At 30.4% G+C, this 16,379-nt stretch overlaps 2 protein-coding genes across 5 annotated transcripts; one reads left to right on the plus strand and one right to left on the minus strand.

Annotated features, from left to right (window-relative positions):
* The first annotated feature begins 6,286 nt into the window (after window positions 1-6,286).
* Window positions 6,287-9,341, plus strand: LOC117916763 (tetraspanin-3-like). Its single transcript, XM_034832933.1, has 2 exons — window positions 6,287-6,872; window positions 8,789-9,341. The coding sequence occupies exons 1-2, from the start codon at window positions 6,360-6,362 to the stop codon at window positions 9,131-9,133; spliced, it is 858 nt and encodes a 285-aa protein (XP_034688824.1). The 5' UTR covers window positions 6,287-6,359; the 3' UTR covers window positions 9,134-9,341.
* An 872-nt stretch (window positions 9,342-10,213) lies between these two features.
* Window positions 10,214-16,013, minus strand: LOC117915745 (tRNA-splicing endonuclease subunit Sen2-1-like). 4 transcript variants are annotated; one of them, XM_034831423.1, is made up of 3 exons: window positions 15,851-16,013; window positions 11,174-11,904; window positions 10,214-10,357 (listed from the first exon to the last, which is right to left on the minus strand). In XM_034831423.1, the coding sequence occupies exons 2-3, from the start codon at window positions 11,896-11,898 to the stop codon at window positions 10,342-10,344; spliced, it is 741 nt and encodes a 246-aa protein (XP_034687314.1). In that variant the 5' UTR covers window positions 11,899-11,904; window positions 15,851-16,013; the 3' UTR covers window positions 10,214-10,341. The 4 variants fall into 4 exon arrangements, with proteins under 4 accessions (XP_034687314.1, XP_034687312.1, XP_034687315.1 ...); XM_034831421.1 differs by having other exon boundaries at window positions 10,214-10,399; XM_034831424.1 differs by having other exon boundaries at window positions 10,214-10,391; window positions 11,128-11,904.
* Window positions 16,014-16,379: the final 366 nt, after the last annotated feature.

Below are 16,379 nucleotides of genomic sequence, written 5' to 3' on the forward strand. Positions count from 1 at the left end.
AATAAAAAAAATGTTTGATCATCAAAAATTATTTTTTAGGGTGTTTTTAGATTTTTTTTTTTTACTGTTTCTAGTTGTTTTGTAATTATTGTTTTAAAAAATAATTATACAAATACATAAAATGATTAAAAATAAAACACAAAATATAAAAAAAAATAAAACATAAGTTTAAAATATTAAAAATATGTTAAAAACATTTTAATTTCTAAAGAATCTTTTATAAAAACATTATAAATTTTTTTTTTAAATTATTTTTTATAATTATTTTAAAAAACAATTATGAAACAGACCCTTAATTTTCGTTGATGTTAAACATACTTCAAAAAAAAAAAAAGTTTTAAATAGCAGTTATCAAACATAGAAATGGAATATAAGAAATTACGTCTGAATGTAAATTAAAACATTTGTTGGTAGGTATCTTAACATTTATGCAACCTTATTCTTATCATTTTTTGGTAGGTATCTTTTTGGTATTCTAATGGGGTCCAAACATCTCAATTTGAATCAACAAAAGTGAGTGGTTGGATGTTGGGTATCTTTCATTTGAAAATGGTCAAGTGGATTAGTGCGAAGGACGTCATAAAATGTTTTAATAAAGCGAAAAACCTTTTAGGTATGGAAAAGTTGTAGCCATCGAAGATTAAAAAGTCAAACAAATTACAATGCGGAAGCAACGGGAACGACTAAAGCAAATAATACGGTGAGCGCCCAACCAAAATTGTACTTGTCTTATTTTTTTTTCTAATTGGCTGACATTGATTGTTCAACCCAAGTTAAGGTCTCTTTAAGCCAATTAAATCCAACAGTCCATCCTGAGCGTCGGACTCGGAACTTGGAAGCTAGCGCATGGGCCGGGCAAAGTTCAAAACAGACCTTCCGAGGGCCCACGCGGAAGGCCCATATCAATAGGGTCCAAACTTGGTGGGCTCGATCTGTTCAGCCTGTGCCTAACCAACCTTTTGGGTTGGTGTATTCACCAAGATAAGCTCAATTTTGAATTGAAAAATGAAAAAAATAAATAAATCCAAAAATATTAGAATTTGGTAGTCCAAAGAAGTTATTAAAACTCGAACCTCCACATTATTTATTTATTTATTTTTAATTGTGTTAATGATTATTTTATTTAAAATACAAAAAAAAATTATCATTTTTAAAATTATATTAGACTAAGAGATTTAGGTGGTGTTTGTTTTTTTACTTAATTCTAAATAAAACTTAGGTGGTGTTTGTTTTTTTACTTAATTCTAAATAGAACCTTAATACTTAATAGTATTAAATATTAGGTTGTTTGTTTTTATAGTATTTTATTTCTATTAAGTATTAAAAAGTAAAAAAAACTATTGTGTTATTTTTTCTATTTAGAAAAAGCCACATATTTTGGCTTTTTCTATTTAGTAAAAAGTTTATAATAAGTTATGAAAAAGTAAAAAAACAAACAACCTAAATTCTAAAACTAAATGGTTTTTAACAAAAAGCCAAAAAAACAAACACCACCTTAATGTTTAATAGTGTTAAATATTAGGTTGTTTGTTTTCGTAGTATTTTATTTCTATTAAGTATTAAAAAGTAAATAAAACCTAATATGTTATTTTTTTTATTTAAAAAAAACTACATATTTTGACTTTTTTTATTTAGTAAAAAATTTATAATAAGTAATGAAAAAGTAGAAAAATAAACAATCTAAATTATGAAAACAAATTATTTTCAGCAAAAAGCCAAAAAAGCAAACACGACCTTTTCATTTGAGGTTTTTTTTATGTTAACTTAGAGGATGTTTGTTTTTTTTAGCTTTTTGCTGAAAATAATTTGATTTCAGACTTTAAATTGTTTGTTTTTCTACTTTTTCGTGACTTATTATAAACTTTTTTCTGAATAGAAAAAGTCAAAATATATAATTTTTTCTAAAAAAAAAAAAATAACATACTAATTTTTTTTTTACCTTTTAATGCTTAATATAAATAAAATATATAAAAACAAATAGTTTGATACTTAACACTATTAAGCATTAAAGTTCTATTTAAAATTAAGTAAAAAGACAAACACCACCTTAATTTAATCATTTTTCTAAACCCAATTTTGTCAAATTAGATTTAATTTAGTAAAGTTAATCAATAAAAAAAATTTGTCTTTCTAGCAAAATGAAAGATATATGATTTAATTATAATTTAACATTTTCCTTAAAAAATAAATATTTTGTATAGAATAATAAAATTATAATAATTATTATTAAAAAAAAATAAACTCTGGTTTGGGGCCTAAGCTCTAGTTCAAAAAACTCAATTAAAACTAAAAATGGCCCACCCAAGTTTTCCCTAGCCTGTTATTTTGCCATTTGGGCTTTGATTTCTCATGTTACTTATCGTACCGGCCCACCTTCAGACCTCAAGTGGGCCGGGCTTGGGCCTGGCAGTTTATTATTCTCTGAATCAGCCCAACCCCAAGTTTGGAATGGAAGCTGGTAACTTTTTGTTAAAAAATAGTAAACACATACATTGCAAAGTTTTTCGTGTGGGAGAAGACAGATAATTTTAAGAACAATGTCTGTAAGGGGAAAACTTAAAATAATATTGCACTTAAGTCTAAAATATTTTTCATGCACTTTAAAGTTGTCTTTTTTTTTTTTATCTTCTTTTAAGCTTAAAAGTAAAGTTTTATTTCTTTTGGTAATTATTTTTCATAATAGTTTTTATTCTCTAAAAAATTAAATAAGGAATCATTTTTTTACAATTAAAAAATATAAAACAGTTTTTTATTTTTAAAAACCAATATAACATTTTTTTAGTTGATTTGATTTATTTTTTGAATGCTATTTAAAAATAATAATTAAAAATAAAATACTTTACTTATTTTAAAATATTAAAATATTAAAAAAATACTTAAAAACCATTTTAAGAAATATTTTTTAAAACGATTTAAAAGGAAAAAAAAAAAGCATAAAGCTCCCCACTCCATTGCAGCAGGAAAATAAGAGTCAGTGGGCATAGTGGAGAATTATTAAAAGAAAGGTGTGGCAGAAAGTACCAAATAGGTGGCTCGTCCCATATGACACAACTTTTCAAATAAATCATCACAAATTCATAATTATCTTCGTTATTACTTTATAGTTATAAATCTTTAGAAACATGAAGCAAATACAAAAATAAATAAATAAATAAATTATTATCAAAGACATTATATAGAATTAAAGATGGACACGTGGGCATGTGGGATTGAACACCCTGGCCACCCGAATGAAATTTGTCATGCACATTTTCAGGCAGACATAATCATATGTTACACCCTGTTTTTGTTTACAACAAAAGGCCAAATCGAAAAGGATTTTCCTTTTTTTCCTGATTCGTCCAACTTAAGACTTTAAAGAGTACACGTTTAGTAACGTAAAATGTTAAATTCAACTCCTAATCCTTACAAAAGACGAAAAATGTCTGTAAAATCAAATCAATTTTAGGCAAACTTATGTTTATTATATTAGTGTCTTATAATAAATTTAGTGTAAAGAAATAATAAAATATATATTATTAAAATATAAATAAAATAAATAGTAAATTTTTGTGTGACTCTTCCATTTCGTGTACCTTCTTAATCATTAAATATTGAGATCATAATAATAGGATGGATTTGAAACAAATCATATATGTCAAACATGTACTATTTATTTATACCTATCGTTATCTTGATCAAAAAATAAAATAAATAAATAAATAAATGGAACAAGGTGAATGTAACAAATTTTCATATACGTTTCATGTGTTTAACTTTTTATTAAAAAAAAAAATCAAAATCTTAAATTTGATTAACAATAAATATAATTTATAAATGAGTAAATATTTATAATTTAGTTTTATAAAAAGTAATATTTTACATATATGTTAAAAAAAAGTTGAAAAATAAAAAGAAAACTAAAATACTTTTTTATTTAACATTATATATAAAGAGAATGGGGCGAGATGAGAGAAAGTCGTACTTGAATCTTATTTGGGTTTTAAAATAAATTTTTAAACTCCCTTTGATGGATTGACCTTTATCCCCAATTTGTTATTAGGGGTAAAACATGGCACATCAAATAAGATGATTAAAACTCAATCCAATAATTTGTATCGTTTCCAAGGTCATGGATTTAATCCATGGGAGCATCATGACGGGAGTTCAATAATATCGCTCTCAAGCTCATGCATAAGTTGGTTAAATATCGTAAAAGATTTAACTTGCACCAATTGGTTTTAAAATGAAATGATAACAAACAATCTAAGGTGCCCTCTATGAGACCCTGAGTGCTAACAAATTTCTCCCCCCACCAAGTGAAGTCAACATCCTCATTAATTTAATTTTGAATCATCTACCTCGTTAAAATCATAGTCCACTCATGGAGTCAAGGTGCTCTCAATGAGGCCAAACTCAACGTAGAGTGCTAACAAACAAACTTGGGTAGGTGTTTGAAAAACGGTCAATTGACATCCTTATTGAATATAATAATTTTATTATTTAACAAATAAAAATATTAATATTTTTATATATCATCTTTTATCATGATTTAATATTAAACTATTTAAAAACTTTTAATTATAATTATTTAAAAAGTTAATAATATATAAATTTTATATTTATTATGATACGTTGAGATTATATCAATCATATTATTTGATGACTTTTCTAATTTAATGACGGGTAGTAACACAGGAGATGGATCGCTTAACATTTGGGGCCCAACCCTACAACCATCATAATTTGGAACCATCACTGGGCCCAACAAGGGCATTATCATCCTAAATAAATAAATAAATTAACACCTCCACAAATATGATTTTTATTCACTTTCTATAGACATAAAAGTATGCACATTGAGAAGATAACAACTAACAGTCAAATATGTAAAAATAAGACTTGGTGTTAAAAAGAAAAAAATTGAAGGAGGAGACACGTATTCATGCCAAACCCAACTCATCATCATCTCAGCGACTTCAAAATTCTTAGATTTTATAAGAAAATGAAAAATCATAAATTAAATCATCCTGACCAGGGATGGCGTATAAAGGCAAAATCGAAGTAATGACTGAGAGGTGATGTAAGGGTGAGAGCCAAAAGGCGACAAAACGATCATGATTCCCAAAACGAGATCAACGGTGATAAAGGGTTGAGATCTTTTGCTACACACCAGCTTAGTTATATAAAAAAAGAATACCCAACCCCAATTCCCCAGATATTTTGTGTAATTTGAATTTAAAAAAGAAACTCGGTTAAGATAAGTTTGACCCAGACCAAAACAATCGTGGGTCACCGACAAATCTTTTCCAAGGTGAGAAAACTGGGCCCGCCACGATCAAGGCAGTTGTGTGCGGTGCGCTCAGACAGAAAGCTTCAGTGCCCTTTGTCGATTACAAGATCTGAGCCGTCAGTTTAATGATGTGAAGTGGATAAGATCTGAGTATCTGATTTTGTCTTGTGTGGGAAAGCGTATCAGCTTTGTAGCCATTTTTCCGGGGGTTTGAGTGGACGGTTTGGAGTTTTCTGGAAATGTGTCCCCACCGGTCTAAACGTCCAAACTTTGGGTAGATGTCTGAGTTAACTGCCTCAACCGATCAATTTAACACTAACTCAGACATCTACCCAAAGTTTGGACGTTTAGACCGGTCGGGAGACATTTCCAGAAAACGGATCGTTTCGAATTCGTCGGAGCCGTCGGAGCCGCATTGACTGGAGGCTAGAGTCGAGAACCGATGAGTTAGTAGTTACTACATCCCATGTTTCTGGTTTCAAAAGAGAAGAGTGGGTGGGTGTCGTACCAGGAAGTTGTCAGATGCGTAGGATGAAATAATAACAATAATAATAATAATTTTGCTTATATTAAATTATTCGAATAAATAAGGATTTAATTTAAAATAATAATATTTTATTTTTTAAAATAGAAAATAATACTTTTTTTTTAAATTATTTATTTAAAAAAAATTAATAAAACTGAAAACTAATTTTTATATTTAAGTTTTTAAATAAAAGTTATTTTTTGAAATAATTACACATGTTTTTAGATATGTTTTAGAAACGAATCCTATATATATCTATATATATATATTTCTTCCATAATATTCCCAGTCCTATTTTGGTATTTTTAAGGATAGTTTCGTGGTAAAGAAATAAAATAAAATAGACATGGCGAGTATGGGCCTTTACTATACTCACAGTAGAAGGCAACGACTGATCCTCCGCGAATACGAAACACGGACACACTTTTCCACATTAACCATAGTCCCCGCTTCTGTGACTTGAAAGTACCACTATAAGATTCGTAAAGGTAAAACAAACCAGAGTACAGAAAAAGAAAGTGAGGGAAAATTCAGAGAGAGAAGAGAGAAAAATCTAGAGAGATGAGAACTAGCAACCACTTGATCGGATTACTAAACTTCTTGACGTTCCTGCTATCGATCCCCATACTAGGCGGTGGCATATGGCTGAGCAGCAGAGCCAACAACACCGACTGCATGAAGTTCCTGCAGTGGCCGTTGATCATCATCGGAGTGGCCATCATGGTCATCTCCCTCGCCGGATTCGCCGGAGCTTGTTACCGGAACACCTTCCTCATGTGGTTCTACCTGTGGGCCATGTTCTTCGTCATCGTTGCTCTAGTTGGTTTCGTGATCTTTGCCTACGCTGTCACGGACAAAGGTTCTGGTCAGGCGGTGTCGAACCGGGTTTATCTGGACTATTATCTGCAGGACTACTCCGGTTGGCTGAAGGAGCGCGTATCAGATGATAGCTACTGGAGGAAGATCAGCTCATGTGTTAGGGACTCCAAGGAGTGTGCAAAGATGGGGAGGAACATCGGCGGTGTTCCCGAATCAGCCGATTTGTTTTACCTCAGAAAACTCAGCCCTATCGAGGTCAGAACATTATTTTTCCTTTCACTTTCTTTCCTTTTCCTTTCAATTATGGCGCTGGCTTCTTTCATTTTCAAAAAAATAGTTAAAAACAAAAGCAAAACAGACCGCATATGCGATTTCAGCCTATCCCTAAGTAGAATTCTTTGTGGTTTTAGAAATTTTATTAATTTTTCTTTCTAGGAAGTGGTGATTTGTGGTTCATAAACCAGTTACAATGGAGGCTCAATAATGGAGTGATTAATTAGAGTTTTACAGTCTGAGGGTATCTCTGGTTCTGCAAATGATTATGAAACACAAGAAATGATTCTTTCTTCAACAACTGAAACTTTTCTTTTCTAATTTTAAAAGGATGATTCTTACTATTCCAACCCCTTCCATGTGGCCCTGACTTGTAATTGAGAGCACCTTTGAAGGTGGCTAAATAACTTAAAAATTACAATAATGATATTTTGCTGGCAAACCCGCCATTCAAGGCTATGTTTCTTCAATTATTTGATTTTCCGTTTGATATTGACATGGAGAGAAGTGATTGATTGCTTTGATAACTATACGGAGAGATATAATTGAGTGATGGGGCATATTTTTTTCCTAGCAGGCTAGATATTTACAACCTTGCTCCTCCTTTGCTGTTGCCTCTTTTTTTCTTCAAACCCTTGAAAATTGCCTTGCCATGTAAGTTATCGTTTAAGAAAAAAAATTCATATAATGATAAGGGAGGATTACACGTTTTACTACAAAAACATATTTTCCTGGCAACTCTTTTGTCTTTACTTTCCTTTTACTTTTCTGCCTCTTTTCCGTTTTAGTGGAATATCCTTTGTGATATTTTGGCTGCCAGCTTAAAGTTAGCGCGTAAATAAGAGGGTAGATAACTGAAAGTTCGAATCTTGCATCCCAAGTTCTGAAGTTTCTTTTTTTTTTTTTTTATTGTTTTTGTTTGCTTGTCTCTGTCTAGGAGTTTTGTCCTTTAGGGTAACTTCCTTTTTCTCAGCAACCAAACAGGAAATTTGGCTTTCTGCTGAATATTTTGGTGGATAGAATACAGAGTACCCAACACTAATAAAAGATGCCTGCAGGGAAAAGGCTCCATACCTTTTACTCCTTTTGGCTGTCCATACTGCTTCACATGCTGTTGTAAAGTGTATGTGGGATCTTCATGAATTCCATTTATACAATAAAAAATTCCCTGGAGAAATGATTGAGGTCTTTTCCTGTGGAATGATTCTTCTCTATCCTCTTCTTTGACTCGTACACTGTCTTTGAAATGGATTTTGTTAAAAGCTCTTCGTAGTAAAAGCTGTGGAATGATAGATGAAGGCCTTGTTTGATTCTTGAAATGACGTTAAAAAAGTTGAAGGTTCTTTTTTAATTAAGAACTTTTGCGTGTGTTTGATAATTTTATTCAAAGGCTTATGACTTAAATAAAATTTTAATATAAAAGTTAGAAAAATATTGCTTCCCTAGGAACTCTGAAACTCATGCAAGAAGCTTTTAAGCTAACGACAAGAAGTTTAGTTCCCAAACAAGGCCGAAAGAAATGGGAAGAAGCCACTATTTTCCATATGATTCAGACCATCTAAATGAAGAATAATTGGAGATGGAGCCTAAAGTTACTTTTTTCCTTTCACTCTTTTGGGTTACATCAAAATTACCCTTGGTGGGTATCTGCATAGAATCATGGTGAGAAGGTCTATGATATTATAAACTGCATAATTTTCAACATTGTTTTATAGAACAGCTAGATTCCTCTTTATGGAGATGTGGCTCTAGTCCAATTTGTGGTCTACATCCAAATTCAAGTGCTCCATCACACATTTTTCACTACACATCTAAACTACATGATGCATGACCCAAATGATGAACCTCATTTTTGTGGAAAAACTAATTTTTTTTTTTTTTTCATTTGGTCTGTGCAGTCAGGATGCTGCAAGCCCCCTACAGAATGCAATTATGCATACGTAAACGAGACGGTTTGGACAACTGGGAATGGGATGGTGGGAAGCAACTCTGATTGCTATAGTTGGAGCAACGATCAGGGGCAACTGTGCTATTCTTGCAACTCTTGCAAAGCTGGTGTGCTGGCCAGCCTCAAGAAGAGCTGGAGGAAGGTTTCGGTCATCAACATTGTCATATTGATCATCCTGGTTATTCTTTACGTGGTTGCCTGTGCAGCTTTCCGCAACAATCGCCGAATCGATAATGATGAGCCATATGGTGAAACAAGGATGACAAAGTCTCAACCTAGTAGGATCCAGTTTTAACTAGAATGAAGATTTTCCTCATGGTCAGTAAGTTTATGGCGGATGTGTTTCTTTGATTCTATATTTCGTATAGGGTGGGTTCCGTTTGGGACACACCCATGGATGGTTTGTTCTCCAAAGGTTGTCTGTATATGTTGGCATGATCATGATGGTTTATTTTCTTTCTATGAACCTTTAATTTTGAAAAAGAAATATGTTTGTTCATGTATTAAATAGTAAATACAAGAGCGGCTTGGAAAGTGAAAATAAACCTCCAAATTGGTTGTGTCTAGGAGACAATCTTGACATTTAAAGGATGGAAGATAGTTTTGAGACCTCGAGTTTGGCAGGTTTTGAATATTAAAAGTGTTTTTAACCTATTTTTAATATTTTTATATATATTTTAAAAATATTTTTTATGTTTATTATTTTATTTTTAATCATTCTATATATTAATATAATTATTTTTTAAAAAATAATCCTAATAAAATAAATGAAAATAACAAAAAAAGACTAATAGATATTATTTTAAAATATTTTGTTTTTTATTCTTATGAATTGAAAATAGAAAATAATTTTTAATTGTTAAACATGTTTTTTTTTATATTTTTTGTTCTAAAGAACATAAAACTATTTTTGAAAATAAACTCTTAATTTTTCTTTACAAAAGCATACTAAAAATGTTTTTTAAATGAATAGTTAAACATATTCTAAATAGTACTTTTTGCATACACTTCAAACTTGAAACAGTTTTTGGGAAAAAAAAAAAAAAAACCAAACAATTGATAAAATCTAGAAAGCACTTTTAAAAAGTTGAAAAATCACTTTTAATGATTCATAGAAAAACGTTTAATAGATGATTTTCTTCTAAACACTTTCATTAAAAACACTTTAAATCAAAACATTGTCAAATACATTCTGAAAATCTGTGAAAATGTCTTTAGAAAAGACTATTAACTTAAAAAATGCTTTTAAAGAAAAAGTACGAGTTCAAAAAATTGAAAAAACACTTCTAAACAGTTGAAAAATCATTTATAATGCTTCCTAGAGAAGCGATTAAATGCTTTTAAAAAATAAGCCCCTCTAATAAAAACATTATCATACACACTCCAAATTAAAAACGACTTTTTGATATAGATTTGTCAACATGGACACATTAGAAATAAATAAAATAAATAGCAGTGTAGGTACCTTGACAATACTAACGTGGAGAGAGTAGCAGTTTGCTTTCAGAAAACATTGCATCTGAAGGAGGAGCCGATGCTCCCGGCACGGCAAACATGTAACATGCGCATTCAGAATCAAATGTTAGAAACAGGGAGGGAGAGAGTAATCAAATAAGAAGTAAAAGTGTTGAGAAAGCATGGGTACTATATTTTATACAATAAAATTGCTTTAAAGTGAAGTGTGTGATGTTTTTTTATGGCTTATTTTAAGGCAAAGTGGATCTTATCCTACTCTGCTGTCAAATGAATAATCAAATGTAAAAGAAATTAGTTCAAATGAAATAATAGGCACCTATCTGTTCAACAGATCTGTCTTTGGCTCCCTAAATCTTGATATTCAATTCAGGGTAGAGAAAATAATGATCACACCATGTTTCATGATATAAGACAAATGACACTATCATAATATCATTACATATATTTCTTAGGCATTACATAAGGATACAATCATTACATTTTGAAGATGAAAATTTTCTAGTTTAAAGCGGACCCTCTTATCGATCCCCAACCATCAAAACAGAAAAAAGGAGCAAGGACATGGGAAAGATCCACTCCAGAAATGGGAAAATTGAATTGCTACCGTTTCTTCAATTTCATAAAAATAGGACAAGATACATGGAATATATGAGACCAATTTTGAAATGACATCAAGTACAAAAAGATTCGTTGTTTATGATGTTAACAATCCAAAAATAATTTCATGGTTGCTGGGGTTCAGATGATAACTCAATTTTCGGATAATTTGCCTATGATGAAATAGATATGACTAGAATCAGTTACATAAACAACCTAATATGGCAGAAGATGCAGAAGAAGATCCAACTCTGTTTCTTACTTGGAACTGGTTTCAGGGGTCTGAACCTCACGACATTGCTCTGCGCTCCATCTTGTGATCGTGCGCTCTTCAACACTATATTTCTTTAAACACAAAGGAGTGGTGGCGCCATGACCATTTTTATTGATGTGTATGACTAACAATGTCTTCGCAACACTTCCACAAAGTCGAATTGTACAGTCAAAATCAGACCACACCCTCAATCGTCCATTTGCATTCTCATTTTCTTCTGAAAAGACAAGCACAGCATATTCAGAATGAACAAGAGCAGGATGGTGCCGGTATGCAACAAAGTCCACACCATACTGTGATCCTGACCTCACAACCCAATTTTTTATTCGAAGATGAGAATATGCCATGTAAAAATCTGGGAAAGTTTCTCTCCTAGATTTCATGTACTGCCATAGTTCTTCGTCATTCTTCAGATGATTATCTTCACCAACAATCTTGAGACATCCTAGAGAATGGAAAAGGTAAAATGCTTCCTCCATGCTCAACTGAAACCATTGCTTATCCTTCTCGGCTGTAATAACAGGTCGACCAAAACATGAGCGATTAAGAAGTTCAGTTTGTTCTGCTCCAGCTTCAAGAAGTACACTGCACCCTGAGAGTAATCCTTGAGAATCTGAACGTGTTAAAGAAGACTGAAGCTGTGAGACTATCTCCGACATGGGCTCTGCAAGTGCCTTAGCCTCTGCGCCCTTCCCTTTCCATCTTGGCCCCATCAAACCCTTGAAAAGAAGAAGATAATTAATACATATTCCTCTAAGTAAAATAAATTTCACTAGATAAGATATCGGCATTGCCAAAAATAAAAATTGCTCAATAGAAGAAGCTTAGATTTATTCAACTACAAAACTTGAGAATGCATTAGACTATAATGCAAATAATTTCGAGGAAAAGTCTTAGCACATCTAGGAGTAAATGAAGACCTCTCCAGTTATAGTTGGCATGCACATTGAAAAACTGGAATTTTAGGAGAATATTTTCTCAATGACCCAAAGCGGAACCGCAATTAGGCTTCATTTGATTCATGAAAAGAAGTAACGGGAAAGGGTCATCCATTCCTGGAATGGAATAATGCTTGGTAATAGCTGGATTCAAAGTTGGAAAATTATTTCCCATTCCTATTTCAATGTTTGGTTTGTTTCAGAAACGAAAATCAAATTATGTGAAATTTCAAATAACAACTTTTCAAATTCATATATTTCAAAAACATAAAATGTTTAAGAACTTACAAAACTTAGTATATAATATGATAATAAAGAGATCAACTTAAAATAAAACCACACAATTTACCAAACCAAAAAACCCTAGAAGTAAGAATATCTATTATTAACTTATGCAAAAGCATAAAGACTAGGCTACTAGGCACAGAGATGCTTCTTAGTAATTTACCTATAAAGAAACCAAGTCTAATTAATCTCTTTTATCAATGGATGAAGTTGGATTTATGAGCATTTCTGTGTTAAAATTAAACAATCACGGACATGGCTAAAAGGACTCAACAATGACTAGAAATAAGTAATATAGTACTATGGTGATCTCCCTGCAAGTTAGAAATATAAACAGCAAGAAGATAAGGGTATGTTTTGTAGTTGTTTTCAAAAACAATATTCTGGTTTTTTTTTTAAAAAAAAAAAAAAGAAAGAAAGAAAAAGAAAACAAGAAAACATGTTTGAGAATCAAAACATAGAAAACAGTTTTTTATTATTAAAAACATAACATAAAGTGTTTTCTGATGGCTGTTTAAAAAATAATCATATAGATATAGAGAATTATCAAAAATGATATAAAAGTTATTTTTAAAAAAATATTTTAAAACATAAAAAAACAAGTTAAAAACATTCCAAATTCCTACAAAATATCGGAGAATAGTTTTCAAAAATAATCATCAAAAACGTTTTTTGAAAACACTTCCCAAATAAAACCTAAAATGTTGCTCACTATTACATAAGAATACTATGCTAAAAACACCTCTCTCTAAATTATGTTGGCAATGGCTTAACACCTACATTAATATCAAAAGGCATTCAGTGCATTTTTCTACACACATTGGATTGAATAAATAAAAAACCTAATAAACTGAGCAGCATAGGAAATCAAAACCCCTTTCAAATAAACCCTAAAAAAAGGGGGAGAAAAAAGGATATCATTTTTTTTTTAATTTTTGGAGAAAGAAAAAAAAAAAACAACATTACATCAGTCGGTAGGTTTGAAATAATCGCTTAAAACCCTAAAAATACTAAATTTGCATCCAGTTCCCCTGTTTACTCATGAATCAAAACCCTAGGCAATAAGAAATCAGGTCCTCAATAAAACAAAAGCCTAAAATTACAATGAGGAGACTTTACCCTCAGAAAAAAGAATGAATGAACTACAACTCCTAAAATTTCAAATTTATAGCCAATCCCAAATCAAAAGCCTAAACATATGCAGCTCTCCAGCTTGCCCATGTCAATTAGCGTGAAAGATTATACCCAAACCCTCAATTTGCATGAAAAAATAAAAAAAAATGAAAATTGAAAAGGGAACAAACTAGGTTATTGAAAAGGAGTTCATCGTAGCCATTCTAGGTTTCAGAGAAAAAAAAAAAAAAAAAGACAAAAAAGAAAAATTCTTCCGCCATACCTGAGAGTAAGAAGAAAGAGTGTTTTTGTGCGGGTAGTTTGTCTACTTTCCTCGTCTTCATCTCATTTACACACGCTTCCGTCCTAGGATTGTTTTTATTTAATTAGGATACCATTTCTCTCTCTCTCTCTCTCTCTCTCTCTTTTTAAAAACGTATTTAACAATTATAAACTGTTTTATGTTTTTAAAAACAGAAAATAATGTTAGTTTGAAATAACATCTTTTAATTATTTTTATTTATTTATTAAGATTTAAAAAAATATATAATTATACAAATATATATAATAATTATAAATAAAATATTATATATATAAATTATTTCTTAAAGCATATATTTAAAATATTAAAAATATTTTAGGTTTTTAAACAAATTTTTATTTTAAAAAATATCAAAATGTTTTTTAAAACAATTACCAAACAACATCAGTATAGTTAATAAATCTAATGTATCAAATTTTAATTGATTTATATGTGAAAAATAAATTAGTCAAGTATTTTGAAACAAATTTCAGTCTATAATTTTTTAATGTTATTAAATGTTATAACTTTATAATATTAATTAAATGGGTTTTTAAATTTTAAATTATTAAAAAAATGAATAAATTTACTATATATCAAATAAATTTTGATTTGAAATTTATTTACTTAATAAAAATTTGTTGAGATTTTAAAGAAATTAAAAGAAAAAAAAAATTCAATAAAAGAAGAAATGTGTCATCTTTATTTTTATTTTTTATTTTTCTATATTTCTATATTTTTATTTTATTTTTAAAAATTAGTAAAAATAACTTCTAATTATTATTTTAAAAATATTATTTATTCTATTTTATTTTTAAAAATTGGAAAAAAATAAATAATCAATTCATTTATTTACAATTTAAAGGATGAAATGTTCAAATTAAGATTTATTATAAAAAAATAAAATCTTAAATGAAATTAAAAAATAATTTGAATTTTATTTAATTTTAACTTTTTTGCTACCAAATCTTATTTAGCATTTAATCACATTTATTATATCTTACTTTCCAGAATTTTGGGAAAGTTGTGTTTCGGGAGGCCCATTTCCCAACAATATTGTTTTCAAAACCCAAGTTTGCATAACCTAATATACGTCCATTATTTCAAAAAAAAATTCCCTTTTCATGCACTCTGTTCTGAGGTGTTATTTCATACTGAAAATGTCTTCCCCTGGGCCAGCTCAGGGTCCACATCAAGAACCTAAAAAAGGCCAAACTCCATTATTTGCATTACAGTCTAATGCATTCTCAAGTTTTGTAGTTGAATAAATCTAAGCTTCTTCTATTGAGCAAAAGCATAAAGACTAGGCTACTACGCACAGAGATGCTTCTTAGTAATTTATTTTTTTTCTCTTTCTTTTTATTTCTCACAGGATTTTTTCTTAACTTATGCTTTTTTTTTTACACTGAAACAAAAAATAAATAAATAAATAAAATAAAAAATTGTTTGTGCCCAACCAGGCTGTTGCTGCCGGCCGTGACCAACGGTACCGCCGGTTACGGGAAAGAAAATGAAGAAATAGGGTTAGGGTTTGTGTATATCCCAAAATTTTAAATTAAAAAAAAAATTAAAATTAAAACGTAAGCAAACAAAAAAAAACCCAATTTTCAGTGTCAATGAGTATCGGAAAGAGGTTATAGTCTTATAGAAGATTGATTCCAACGAGAAACATGAAATAAGCGTTCTTTTTCGTCCACAAACACAACAATCATAATGCAAAATCACAAGGCAACATATCAACCCACAAACCAAACGAATTGACAGAGCAAACATATCCATAAAATGTAATTTCAGGCACTCATCAAAACCCAGTCCAACCCCTAAAGGAAAACAGTTCCCTAAGCAGTTGTGTCTTCGAGGATGAGAGTATATTTCAGTTATTGGCTTGATGGGTTCCAGGTGAGGTGGTACACTCGTTCCCTCAAAAATTTCACAGTAACCCCGCCCCTTTCCCGTATTTTCTCAGAAACCAAACAGACATCAAATTAAAGAAAATAAAAACTAGGATTTAATATGAGAGGAACTTACCAATTCTTAAATTGAGGCAACTTGTAGAAGATGCATCGTGAGAAATAGAGGCCCCTTGATTTTATGATTGGATTCAGGGTTTCAGAAAACCAGGGTTTTTTGAAGAGGAAGAGAGGGAGTAGTGACTTTTCAAAAAGTTCAAGGGCGATTTCAGGTTACTGTAAAGCTCGCTACTAGGAAATTTGAGGAAAAAATTGCGAGAGAAATAAAGAAAAAATAACAATTTAAAAAAATTATTATTATTTGTCTGTTTATTTATTTATTTAAAATGTTTTTATTTAGATATTATTTAATTTTAATTATATTTATTAACTAGTTTCTCTATAATTCCTTAAAACAGAGTATTTTAATATCTAAAGATTGCTATAAAAAATTATCTAACTGGGATGCTGGGAATAATATGAGATTTGGTAATTACTGGATATTTGCCAAGGTACCTACACTGCCGTGCCGGGAGCATCGGCTCCTCCTTCAGAAGCAATTACTTACCATTTTTAGGATCCTTCGTAACTTGTCTAATTTATATTTT

The sequence above is a fragment of the Vitis riparia genome, chromosome 6, assembly GCF_004353265.1.
Source record: "Vitis riparia cultivar Riparia Gloire de Montpellier isolate 1030 chromosome 6, EGFV_Vit.rip_1.0, whole genome shotgun sequence".
Classification (NCBI taxonomy): domain Eukaryota; kingdom Viridiplantae; phylum Streptophyta; class Magnoliopsida; order Vitales; family Vitaceae; genus Vitis; species Vitis riparia.